The sequence below is a fragment of the Vanacampus margaritifer genome, chromosome 10, assembly GCF_051991255.1.
Source record: "Vanacampus margaritifer isolate UIUO_Vmar chromosome 10, RoL_Vmar_1.0, whole genome shotgun sequence".
Taxonomy (NCBI): Eukaryota; Metazoa; Chordata; class Actinopteri; order Syngnathiformes; family Syngnathidae; genus Vanacampus; species Vanacampus margaritifer.
In genome coordinates, this window is record NC_135441.1 from 7,277,185 (window position 1) to 7,288,912 (window position 11,728).

General features: G+C 39.7%; 1 protein-coding gene and 1 long non-coding RNA gene across 2 annotated transcripts; one reads left to right on the forward strand and one right to left on the reverse strand.

Annotated features, from left to right (window-relative positions):
• Positions 1–863: 863 nt before the first annotated feature.
• LOC144059193 (uncharacterized) lies at positions 864–4,111 on the forward strand. The gene is made up of 4 exons (XR_013295595.1): positions 864–927; positions 1,825–1,936; positions 2,896–3,014; positions 3,756–4,111. It is a non-coding gene; the product is annotated as an uncharacterized LOC144059193 (long non-coding RNA).
• Positions 4,112–9,524: 5,413 nt separating this feature from the next.
• Positions 9,525–11,566, reverse strand: LOC144059192 (protein Wnt-8a-like). Its single transcript, XM_077578129.1, has 6 exons — positions 11,455–11,566; positions 11,355–11,388; positions 11,145–11,274; positions 10,782–10,907; positions 10,511–10,653; positions 9,525–10,139 (listed from the first exon to the last, which is right to left on the reverse strand). Exons 1-6 carry the CDS (start codon positions 11,514–11,516, stop codon positions 9,582–9,584), a joined length of 1,053 nt encoding a protein of 350 aa, XP_077434255.1. The 5' UTR covers positions 11,517–11,566; the 3' UTR covers positions 9,525–9,581.
• Between the last annotated feature and the right edge of the window lie 162 nt (positions 11,567–11,728).

Sequence of the window (11,728 nt, forward strand, 5' to 3'; positions counted from 1 at the left end):
GCCTCTGCTTATAGGGCCAGCACTAACTACCAACTAAGTATACATTTCATGTGATCTAAAATGTCTAAAAACATTGGTGGCGTGGCTCAGTGGTAGAGCGGTTGTCTAGAATCCCTGAGGTTGTGTGTTTGATCCCCTTTGTGACCATGTCGAAGTATCCTTGAGCAATATACTGAACCCTCAATTGCTCCTGATGCTGCGTCATCAGAAAGTGAATGAAGTTTGAGTAGTCAAAATATAAAGCTGTTTGAGGGCTGGAAAAGCGCTATATTAATGAATTACCATAACAGTATGTTGTAATTTCAAACCCTGTATCTAGTTTTTCAACAGTTTTAAAAAAAAAGTTTTGAAAAATGAATTACATTAAGCATTGCCATTTGTAATACAATCTTTACTTACTATATTTCTGGGTAATTTATTATTATAATTTTTTAATGTGAAACTGTTTCCAATTGAACATTAAAAATAACCTTAAAATAAGGTAAACATTTTTTTAAATCATGAGTACAACTTGTGTTTTAAAGTCTATTTTCTGTACATAATAGAAAGGGTTGAAAAATATTTTCAATTCCATAATTAAAATATTTTACCATTATATTTTACTCTGCATTTCGGTTGTAGAAATGGGTTGTTGTATGTTAACAGGAAACAAATACAGTATTGTTATTCTAACCTTCCTAAAAATGTTCTATTTTGTTCCATTAGTTTGATTTAACAAATTAATGGAATTTTAACTCAGTGTGCACTGGGTGTCCTTTTTTGGTTTTAAATTATTATTATTATTATTATTATTATTTTATTCTTTTAACACATAGCTCAAGAAAGTTCAGTGTGTCCACTGTCTGTCCACCACGATAGTCAGTCACAAGCTGTCCACTACACAGTGGACTCACTGGACTGCCTGACCTTAAAGCCTCGATTGCCAAAGTAAGTCATTAAACATTTTCATTTTATTTCAACATACAATATATATACTGTGAGCTTGTTATCTAGAAGGTCGTTCGTTTGTTTTGTTTTTTTGTTTGTAAGAAACGGTCAACTCGTCAAAACGGTGAAGCTAACATGACCTAGCATCATAGGCTAATGTTGGCTAATGACGGCTAAACGGTGTTGAAGCTGTCAGAAGTGTAACTTGTGGACATGCCGGTTTGTTCGGCAGATGGCCGACAAAACATTGCCTTCTGGGCACCAAACGGGCGCCGAAAACTCGTTGGAACTCAACAGACTTTTGGAAAGAATGATAGAAGACATGGAAAACATATCTGGTACGAAACGTTTGGACTTTAATTTATTGAGTTACGTTGTACTCGCACCATCCGTCACCGTCAGTGCAACTGAACTGCAGTTATGTCCACCTGTAGTGCAGCTGACGTGGATGGCGTACGACATGGTGACTCTGCGGACCAACCCCGAACGGTGGGGTTCAATGCTGCTTCTCAGGGAGGCTCATCACAATTGCTCAAACGCTGCGGAAGGGGGCCCACTTCTGGAACCCGCTCCCACGGACGCGACACGCACTCAGATGTGAAATTTTCCATCCATAATAGCAGCTCTTTGTTGTTCATTTTTCCAAGAAATCGATACATTTTAGTCCTAATCTGCCCACTTATTCATTAGTATGCATGCATTTTGTTGTAATACGTTTTTCACCGTCATTTATATAAGCTCAAAAATTCCAATAAAAGTACATGTTCATATTAAGTATGTGCTCTGCCTTTGATTTATTACAACCATTAATAATAGTAGTATATGATACAACGTTTGATTAAGTGAGCATTTTGAGCAATGCCCTCATTTGTCTTTTTTTCTTTTTTTCCTCCCCAGATGAATAACACAGAGAAAAGCACTGAACAGTCTTCATCAGCCACCTGCATTGATCTGGAATATATCCTAAGAGGGTTGGAATCGCTGTCTAATTACATGGATCAACTGGCACGTATGTGTCTTTCTTTCGGTCATTAAGCATCAATTATGACATTAGGATGAGTACGACATTGAAGATCGATTGTCAACCATGCAAATTAGAAAATGTAACAGTTTGCCCTCGATCTGCAATGCGATAGCCACATATGGATTACAGGAGTCAAACTGTTATGCAAGTTAGCCGCGCTTGGAGGTGTCAGCAACGCTGAGTTGCGTTGTTATACATGACAGCTGTCAGATCGCTGGTGGGTTAGAGAGACGTAACTGAAGGTTTACTCAAATGGCTTATCCATCAAGCAGGATGTTGTGACTTGTTTTCTGCCGAGGGGGACAGTTGCAGTAATAAAAATAAAGTGTGCCCTCATTAAAAATGTCTTTTATCCTTAATAGCTCAAATCCAAGAAGCCACAAGATTTGCTTAATTCATAACGTCTTTCATTCAAGACGTTTCTTTTTCAAAACATTTCAATAAACTTGTGACATGATGAAGTAAAAAAACAAAAACGTAAGACAAACCCTCAATTAAGGGATCCTCTGCTCCCTGCTGCTGAATTTTGGCACTAGATCTTCCTATCCCTTATCAGCTCTGTATCAAATATGTAGTCATTACCAAGATAAGAATTTGATTGACACTGAGCGTATGGTTGTTATTGTCATTATAGTTTTTGCTGAACTTTACCAAGTGATTTATGCTGGCACATTATTTAGCTGTTTTATTAAGACAAATGAAAACCAATGTGTGTCCATTGATATTGATCAATGTTGGGTAGAATTTTCTTGTATATGCTCTCAATAAATGATACTTTAACCGTATAAGGCTAGTAAGTGAATTAAATGCCATTAATGAATCCGTTCCGTTTCAAAGTCTACATTAATCTTCAATTCAACACTCAAGTTGTTTACTGCTAAGATTGATTATTTTTAGAAACTCAGACAGGTTTTTTTCTCTAATCCCCAACCTCCCACCTGCAGTACAAACCCAACTCAGGCAATGTGATCTGATCGTTTGTGTCGGCCACCCTGACAAGCTGGGACACCTGAAAATCCAGGAGGCGCCTCAGCAGTCGCCGCAAGCTTCTCCTGGAAACCATGTAAGAGAGCAGAGGTCATCTTTGAATAACTCGATAAAGTCAACTGACAATTATAAGTGCAAAAGTAGATACACTGGTTTTGCAAATATTATTTTCTACCATAAAAAAATCATGCATAGCAATGACTTTTGTGGAAATGTATTTATTAAGGTTCTCTGGGGTAGCCCCCACAAATGAATATGAACCACACGTACTGTAGCGCTGGTGCAGGACACAATCCTGCAGGGAGCTGCAGACCTTAGTGGTTTCAGTGTGTGTGAAGTGTAATCATCTCCTCTACCCTGGGGAATCTTAACAACACCAAAGTGCTCATAAAAAGCTGACTTGGACCTAATGATGCAGTGCTACTCTTGTCTATGAGCATCAAACATTGCCTGTGGCGTGCACATTCTTCAGTTTGCATTGAGTGAACGGCCACAACGTTTTTCTCCTCTAGATCACGGCTTCATGTTTTATTCTCTTGCTTAGTGTTTTTGAGGCAGGAGCGCAGGGAGTTAAGTTGTCTTGGTTACTGCTCTTGAAGCTATAAACCCAACAAGGTTTGTAGCAGTGGTAAGAGTAGCCAAATTGAGAAGTATCATGGTGTGGGAATGGCTAGTGCACACACAGTGGCGCACAAACATCTGTACTCAAATATGTGTTACTTACATAGGTATATATATATTTTTTGTAATTGGGGTCTTTGTTTTCATGCAGCTAGAGACAAAGGATGATGTGAATGTGTTTGTTTCTTCATACCAGCTGGGAGGCCAACAACCTTGAAGCTGGTATAAAACCAAGACACCGCAAGGACTACTTCAACTTGACAGTATGGCAAGCCAGGTATAGTACTCGGGTTTAAGACTGGCTTGTGTTGTGCTGTTCTTTTGACAACACCACCATCTGCTGTTCATTTTGTGAAAGTCCTTTAGTTTAGCTTTTCAGTAAACTTTGTGACTTATCACTGCACTTTGTTAGTAGAATTCTTATATACTTGTTATAAAGGTGATCCCCATGTCAATTTATGGGTGTTGGTATTTACTTTGAGTTTGAATAGAGTATTTCGTCTTTAAAAAATAAATTCTGCATATAAATGAAAATAAAACAGTCAAATTCCATAGGTTTTTGTATGATTTCACTCAAATGAACAATGTGGTCATGCTGAAATAATTGATAAAAAATAATAAATTCTTTTTGTGTGGGAAATAAGATTTATATGGGGGGGAAATGACACAAGGTTGGGAAAGTATACCATCATCAGGTGTGTTTTTCTGGTGGTAACTGATGGTGAGATGATTGAGTTGCTAATAATAAACAGTGACTGCATTTACCATGCACAAGCGAGGTTGCAGGCAAAAAGGTGGACAGCATTTTCCGTCACAAGTGTGTTCTATACGAACGTAACAAAAGTGGAATAGTTTGGATGGGATAACAACACATGAGAGTTCTCCAACCTAGTCTATGAAGAGAATGTAAACCGACTGTACATGTACAGTAAGTGAATAGTGATAGATAAGAACTTTTTTTTTTTTTAAAGATTACTGGCCACCATATATGTAACATTTTCAATACTTTTTGTGGGGTAAAATAGGCATAACACTGGCGTTGGGCCAAAACCCTGTCCCTCTCAAATCTCCACGTTTCAGGAAATCCCCAAAATGGTATGTTTGCTCAACCATTAACATTGTATCATCAAGTAGAGCAAACTATTTCCAAGACCTTAGATAGGTCACATCATACACATGACACCCACACGTGTGTACAGACCGAAAGTGTAGATTTTTTTTAAAGTTACCAAATTGGGGTTTATGAGGTTTTGGCCCAACACCAACAAGATTTAAAAATAATGGGATAAAGCCCCTACCAAATTATTTAGGGGATGGCTGTGAGAATAATTTAGCGGGTCTTCCGCCACTCTAAAATTAGCCTAGTAATGTCAAAGTTGTTTTTTTCCCCAAGTAATTAGGGATGTGGTATATGGCATGTGTAATAATGATGACAGTGCAGTGTGTACCCTACTTTAGAATTGGAACTGGTCTCTTAAAGACAGAGTGCAATGCAACATTTGTAAACACTGACATATTTTGTTCATAGTTGGTAATGGCCTCTTGAATCACTTTGTCATCTGCAGTAGCTTTTCTCTGTGTGATCATTTCAATCCAGTTCAAATTAGTGAAGTTTTGTGGAGCATATTGTATGTGGTGTGTGTGGAACAATTCAGTTAATGAAGTCAATCTTTTACTGACCTGTAAAATGTTCGTTTTAGATTTTTTTTGGGTTGTCATTATTGATTTACAGTACTAGTGACACATTCAGTCATTTATGTTCATTCAAGTCATGTCCATATGCATACATCTCTTTATTAAAATAACAATTGTGCTTATTCCTCATCCCTAATGTCCTCAGCACAGACCTTTTGTTTGGAGGTTTTGACCTATTAAAAGTTGATGTGTATCGATCGACTCTTCACCAAATTGTTGTATCTTATCATTCCGCACTTTTTAAGACTTGTAATTTGATGATACAACACTATGTATTTGGCACTTTGTATGTTGTTTGTATGTAATTTTAACTTTCTCTGTTATCTTATTTTATGGGGACTACAGATGGAAACTAGCATTGTGCTAAATCTGGTGCAGCCATCTTCTTAATATTACTGCACACTGTCCTTTTAATAAACTAAACTCAAACTCAAACCGTTAGTGTTGTTGTCATAGAAACTGCATCTTTTTATTGTAAATCACAGCATTGTCTAAATCCAATTGTGTAACCCAGCACAATGAGACTTGCGTCTTCGTATCTCACACATAGGTGATAGGGGAGGAGGGAGAATGATCAATCACGGAGTGATCCACCCCCAAGACCCTCAGGCCCGTCTGAGTGAAAACATGAGTCCTCCTGGGGGGTCTTTGTGAGGGCCGTCCCCTCCTCTCTACTGTTCTAATTTTGAGACATACCCCTGGTGAAGGGCAGGATCATGCTACTGTGGGTTCAACATGGAACACTGTATGATAATAGAGCAAGTGTTGCTTTATCCTGTGAAAAAGTGCATTCAAACAATGGCACAGACTTCCCCTATTGAAATGAGTGTTAAATCTGACCTTGATTTGATAAATGTTAACTGAAGTAAAATGGTTGAGAGCAGATGTGGTCATTTGGAGCAGACGTCAGGTCAGAAGTTTCCCTTTTGGGGTCAATACGGAAGTAATCATGTTGAGCTAGTGGAGAGAAAAGATAAGGGGTGGATCGGGGAGGACCTCCAGTGGGGCAAAGCCTTCATTAGTGCACAGCAGGACAGCATGGGAAATACGGGACATCCCTAGGAGCAAACAGGCAAATGGGAAAGATTAGGGCCTAAAAAGTTTCTTGTTTTCAGAGTCAATATTTTGTACTTTTGTCTTTCATGCCCTCCATTGCCTGAAACAAAAGACCACTTTTCCAGTCTTACTAATTGTGAAGCTGTGTATGATGTTAGTCTTGCTCCTTTATTGGCACAAGATTATGACAAAAATGTTAAAAAGACTCCTACCCCCTCTGCCCCAAGGATGGACCCTGCTGATGAATGCAATAGCCGTGCCATCTTTCATTTAACTGAGACAGTGGCAGATTTATGACACGTCCAGCTGAGTGGAAGATTTCCGGTCGATACTAGGGGTTGAAGAGGAAAGAAGGAGGTTAGTCACTGACTGTGGAAGGAGGTCTTACAGAACTTCCATGCGAGTGAAATAATTGAAAACGTTTTCAAGTGGGAACACATCACTTGGAAAACCTACAAACCCAATTCCAATGAAGTTGGGACATTGTGTTCAGCATAAATAAAAACAGAATGCAATGCTTTGCAAATCATGTTCCACCTATATTAATTGAATACACTACAAAGACAAGATATTTAATGTTCAAACTGATCAACTTGATAGTTTTTTAGCAAATGATCATTAACTTAGAATTTTATGACTGCAACACGTTCCAGAAAATCTAGGACAGGGTCATGTTTACCACTTTGTTACGTCACCTTTTCCAGAGCTGGGCACTTCCAGTTAATCGTCAATTCCCGTCTGACACTGTCCACCTTTCAGCATGTGCTTCCGCATATTCTGCTAATGCTTAATGATACGAAGGCACGCAAAAATACACGGAATGAGTGGGAGTGGACCATATGTACTCAACCCGATCGACGGACGTAAACGTGCTTCAGTCTGTGCTCAATCCATGTATTTATCCCAGGCTTCGTGTCATTGTGTCATAGATGAGTTTGAGCCCAGAACAGCTGACCGGCGGTGTTTCTGTGTTGTTGATAAATGGCTGAAGAGAGTTTTAAAGGGATACTTGACTCAATGAGCCATTTTCAGCAGTAAAAAAAAGATAATATTGTGTCTATAATTAACGTGATAACTTCATTATTTTTCATGTACAATTAAAACCTTTAAAAACAAAATTTTCCACTTGCTGTCCACTGAAAATTACATCACCTGTGCTGAGGAAAAACGACAAATCCGGGCTCACCTGTATTCTGGGTTTGTTCAGCATGAGCCATGTCTTACCTGTTACCGCAGCACAGACTACACACTTTTGTCGACAGCAAGTGGAAAAATCAATTTTAAAGGTATTAATTGCCCATGAAAAATAATGGAATTCTCAATCTAACTGTAGACAAAATATAATTTTCTTACTGTTGAAAATGGCTCAATGAGTCAAGTATCCCTTTTAGTTGCACTTTCGGATGTTGCACCAAGTTGTATTGACTGACGTTCTCTGCATTGTTCCTGAGCCCAAATGTTGATATCTTTTACACACTGATGTTGGTTTTTGATGCAGTGCTGCCTGAGGGATGGAAGGTCTTACTTAATGTTGATTTTGCCAGATTCTCTGAACCTTTTGATTATATTATACGATGAAATCCATAAATTCCTTGCAGTTGTACGTTGATGAATATTGTTCTTTAACTGTTTGACTGTTTTCTCACGCACTTGTTCACAAACAACTGAACCTCGTCCCACCTTTGCTTGTGATTAATTTAGTGAAGCTCCTTTTTATACCTAATCATTGCACCAACCTGTTCCCAATTAGCCTGTTCACCTGTAGGAAGTTCCACTCAGGTGTTTGATGAGCATTTCTCAACTTTTTCAGTCTTTTTGGGCACCTGTCTCAGGTTTTTGGGGGAACATGTTGCAGCCATAAAATTCGAAGTCAATTTTTGCTAAAAGCAATAAATTTGATCAGTTTGAACATTAAATACAGTGAAACCTCAGAGTTTGAACATCTCGGAACTCGAACAATTCGGACTTCAACCAAAAAAGCTGAGTAAAAAATGCCTCGGAGTTAGAATTCATTTTCGGAGTTTGAATACCCAAGCAAAGCAAGCCGAACATACCTTGAAAACGGGTAGCTGAGTGAAGCCGAGCGAAGCCGAGCAATGTTGAATGTTGCGGTAGTTGAGACGATGGACTGCTCATTTCCAGTTAGATCGTGAATAGTGTGCATTTTGATTTTTCCATGACAATTTTCTTTGCCATGGACCCAAAGAAACACAACAGTGCCAGTGGCAGCAAAGAAAAACATACAGTGCTACGAACCACAGTGGAATTAGGAAGGAGATTATCGCACAGTTGTAACTACCGTGACTACTTCTGTAAATACTGGCACGAGGACCCCCTCCCTTAGCTGTTCAACAACGTGCCTAACGTTAAACAACGCACGCAATGACCGCAGAGGTTGAACAATTCGGACTTTGAACACTTCGCAGGAACGAATTATGTTTAAACTCCGAGGTACCACTGTATCTTGTTTTTGTAGTGTATTCAATTAAATATAGGTTGAACATGATTTGCATTTCATCATATTCTGTTTTTACTTATGTTTAACCCACCTTCCTCGGAAAACAATGTTCTGCGGCTGTCAAAAGCCCCCCCCCCTCATTCTTTGAGCTTTGATCTTTTGTGTTTCTCATTAGCATACTCTTGAATGTGGAATGTGACAAGAAGACTGAGTTTGGCATCCTCCCAGATTATCAGGACAAACGCTTGTCTTCTACTGGTGGAAATACTTCACTAATTTGTCTTTCAAAGCCTGAGAATCAATTCAATACACGTTGGCCTCAAAGTACTGCTGGATCAACATCTTGATAGAGGCGTCATCTGCACCATGTTATCCCTGTAATCCCCTGTTTAGTGTATTCATGCCATTCTCATTCTAATGTCCACAAACACCCTTGCGGTTTATCATAAAATTAAGTGCAGCAATCTTTATTAGTTTGACATGTACGGAAGAGGATTAGGGCCAGTGAAGAGGGAAAAAAAGGTTAGCAGGATTCTGACTTTATTCTCAACAGAGTTTAAAGTCAGAATTCTGAGGTTAAAGTGAGAATTCTGCCAAACTTTTTTCTTTCTCTTCACTGGACCTAATCCTCTTCGTAACATGGATAAACCACAACACAATACTTTATATGTTTCACAATTTATTTATAAGACTGAGACTGGGTTACATATTTTAATTACACAAGTTAATATAAATAGTTAATATAAAAAAGTGCAAACATGATGACAATTCAGATATTGGCCCTCATTTAGAAGATTGTCAGGCAAGCATGTTTTATTTGGGTCCACGGTGTCTGCGTCTGAGGGCGTGACGTTCAGTTGCTTCCCTCCTGGCGCAGACGTGCTTCACCACCACTTGCGAGCAGTCATCGCAGTTCACTTTGCAGCACCAGTGGAATTTACAGTTGCAACTGCTCACCACCTCTGCACGCCGCTCCTCCACCCTCAGGCCGCACTCATGGCACAGCCTGCGGCAGCTTCTCCTCTCCCACTGTGTCAGACCCTCGCCGTGCTGCACGCACTCCCGGCCCTCTGTGCCGTACAGCCCTAGAGTGATGTTTCTCTTGCAGTAATCTGGGGAATCTTCTAGGTAGATGAGTTCAGTCTGCGGGACACTGCCAAAGGCGTCTACGATGGCTCCGCGGCTCTCTGCGCTGTTGCCTGCCCTTTTGCGCTTTTTGTCGATGTCCAACTTTTGGGCTTGACTGTGCTTGACCTTTAAATAATCCCCAATTTCTCTGAAGTCGGACAACTGTGCCCAACACGTTTGGACGCTGCAGCTCTCAGACATGCCGTGACATCTGCAGATGCGTTTCATGGTCGCCTTCACTGCCTGTTGGAGCACAAACAAGATTATTTGCTGACATTTGGAATGGAATTTCCCCCATGCCACCATCCATTCTCCTCTTCAATTCCAGCAACCAACCTATCAACTTTATACACATGTTCATGTTCACATTTACCTACAATCAATGCTGTCTCTATCCAAATGTTTAAAATAAGCCTTTTTTCCTATATTTTGATTTGACTAAATCACTCAGAACGATTGCTTTACTATGCTTTACGCTCAGGTCTTTGTATATGTCTCTAGCTATAGTCCTGTTAGACATGGGAGAGAAATTTCAAGCAGTTTATCCGTAATTTTATTTGGAGGGAGATCTAATAAATTTCATCCAACCATCCATCATGTGTAAGAATGCTTACAAAACGTCCAGCTTCATTGTTGTGCAGGTTGACAGCCGCTCTTGAGTCCTGAGCGGTCTCCTGTGCATCCACATACTGTTTGGAAATCCTCTCCCCGAAATCCACGTTATCGCTGCAGCCACCCCAAAGCCAGCCTTGTCCACCTGTACACACAAACCACAATGTACATATGCGAGTCTTGCCGTGTATTTATTTCTAACAAGCGGCGTTATAATAACAACTTGCATAGCAAAAACATAATGCTGAATATAACTTTTGAATGAGGTGTTACCTATTTTACCATTCCTTGAGACATCACAGCCACAGTTGTCAAGATCTCCCATACTGCAGTTCCTGGTCAGAATATACATGACTCCTGCGGCACTGATGGCATGGACAAAAGACGTCTCCCTGGTGGCTGCAAATGACCAGAGATGCTTTTATTTAGATACCTTCCTTATATTTCAAAATGAGCATTTCGTTAGAAAAACTTGCACTCATAATACTGCAAGAAAGTATTATGTATATTATGTATATATATATATAAGTTTAACGCTCAAATACGCTCCCTGTAAATGCGTGACTCTTATTATTTTTTTTTAGTTTTATTTTTTTTACAATCACACATTCACACGTATTTTAGTAGATTAATTACCACGTCTCAGTCCCTTTAGCTGGACAGCGCTTTCCGGACAGTTCCATCGGTCCCACGTAAACTGGTGTTTGCACTCCTCGATGCCACTCTGCGTGCCAACCTGCACGCTTTTGGCGTAGGTAAGATAGGCCTGCAAGAGAGGCGAAAGCTTTTGTTCATTAATTTTGCTCTCCTCGTCTCCTCAACGTTCACGTTGCAGTTGTCGTTTACCTTGGATCCCGTCATCAAAAAGTTACCAGCAATCCTGGGAAGAAAATATCATTATAGTCCCGCTCTTAAATTACATATAAATAAATTGTGATTCACTTACCACGCATGTCCCGGACTCATTTTGCATAGAAAAGACAGAAGAAGCCACAGCAAATATGCCATTTTGACCGATTGTCGACTAGCAAACTTATATGAGCCCACCTTCTGCAACTTAAGCCTTTTTATTTAGAGGAACAAACGGAGCCCTTGTACCTTTTCCCCCAAGCGGCCGAAAAGCTGATTGGATAACGGATTTAGGAAACGCCTATATGCGCACTTCAAAGGCTGGTATTATAGGCGATAGTGTATTTTATCTCCAAAGCTGCATGACACCA

Bases quoted from the DNA above. Each gene is read 5' to 3' on its own strand.
- LOC144059192 (XM_077578129.1), bottom strand. From the start codon at position 11,516: ATGGCATATTTGCTGTGGCTTCTTCTGTCTTTTCTATGCAAAATGAGT. The intron at 11,389-11,454 runs GTAAGTGAATCA...TTTTCTTCCCAG, and splicing joins ATGAGTCCGGGACATGCGTG to GATTGCTGGTAACTTTTTGA. The intron at 11,275-11,354 runs GTAAACGACAAC...CCTCTCTTGCAG, and splicing joins TTTTGATGACGGGATCCAAG to GCCTATCTTACCTACGCCAA.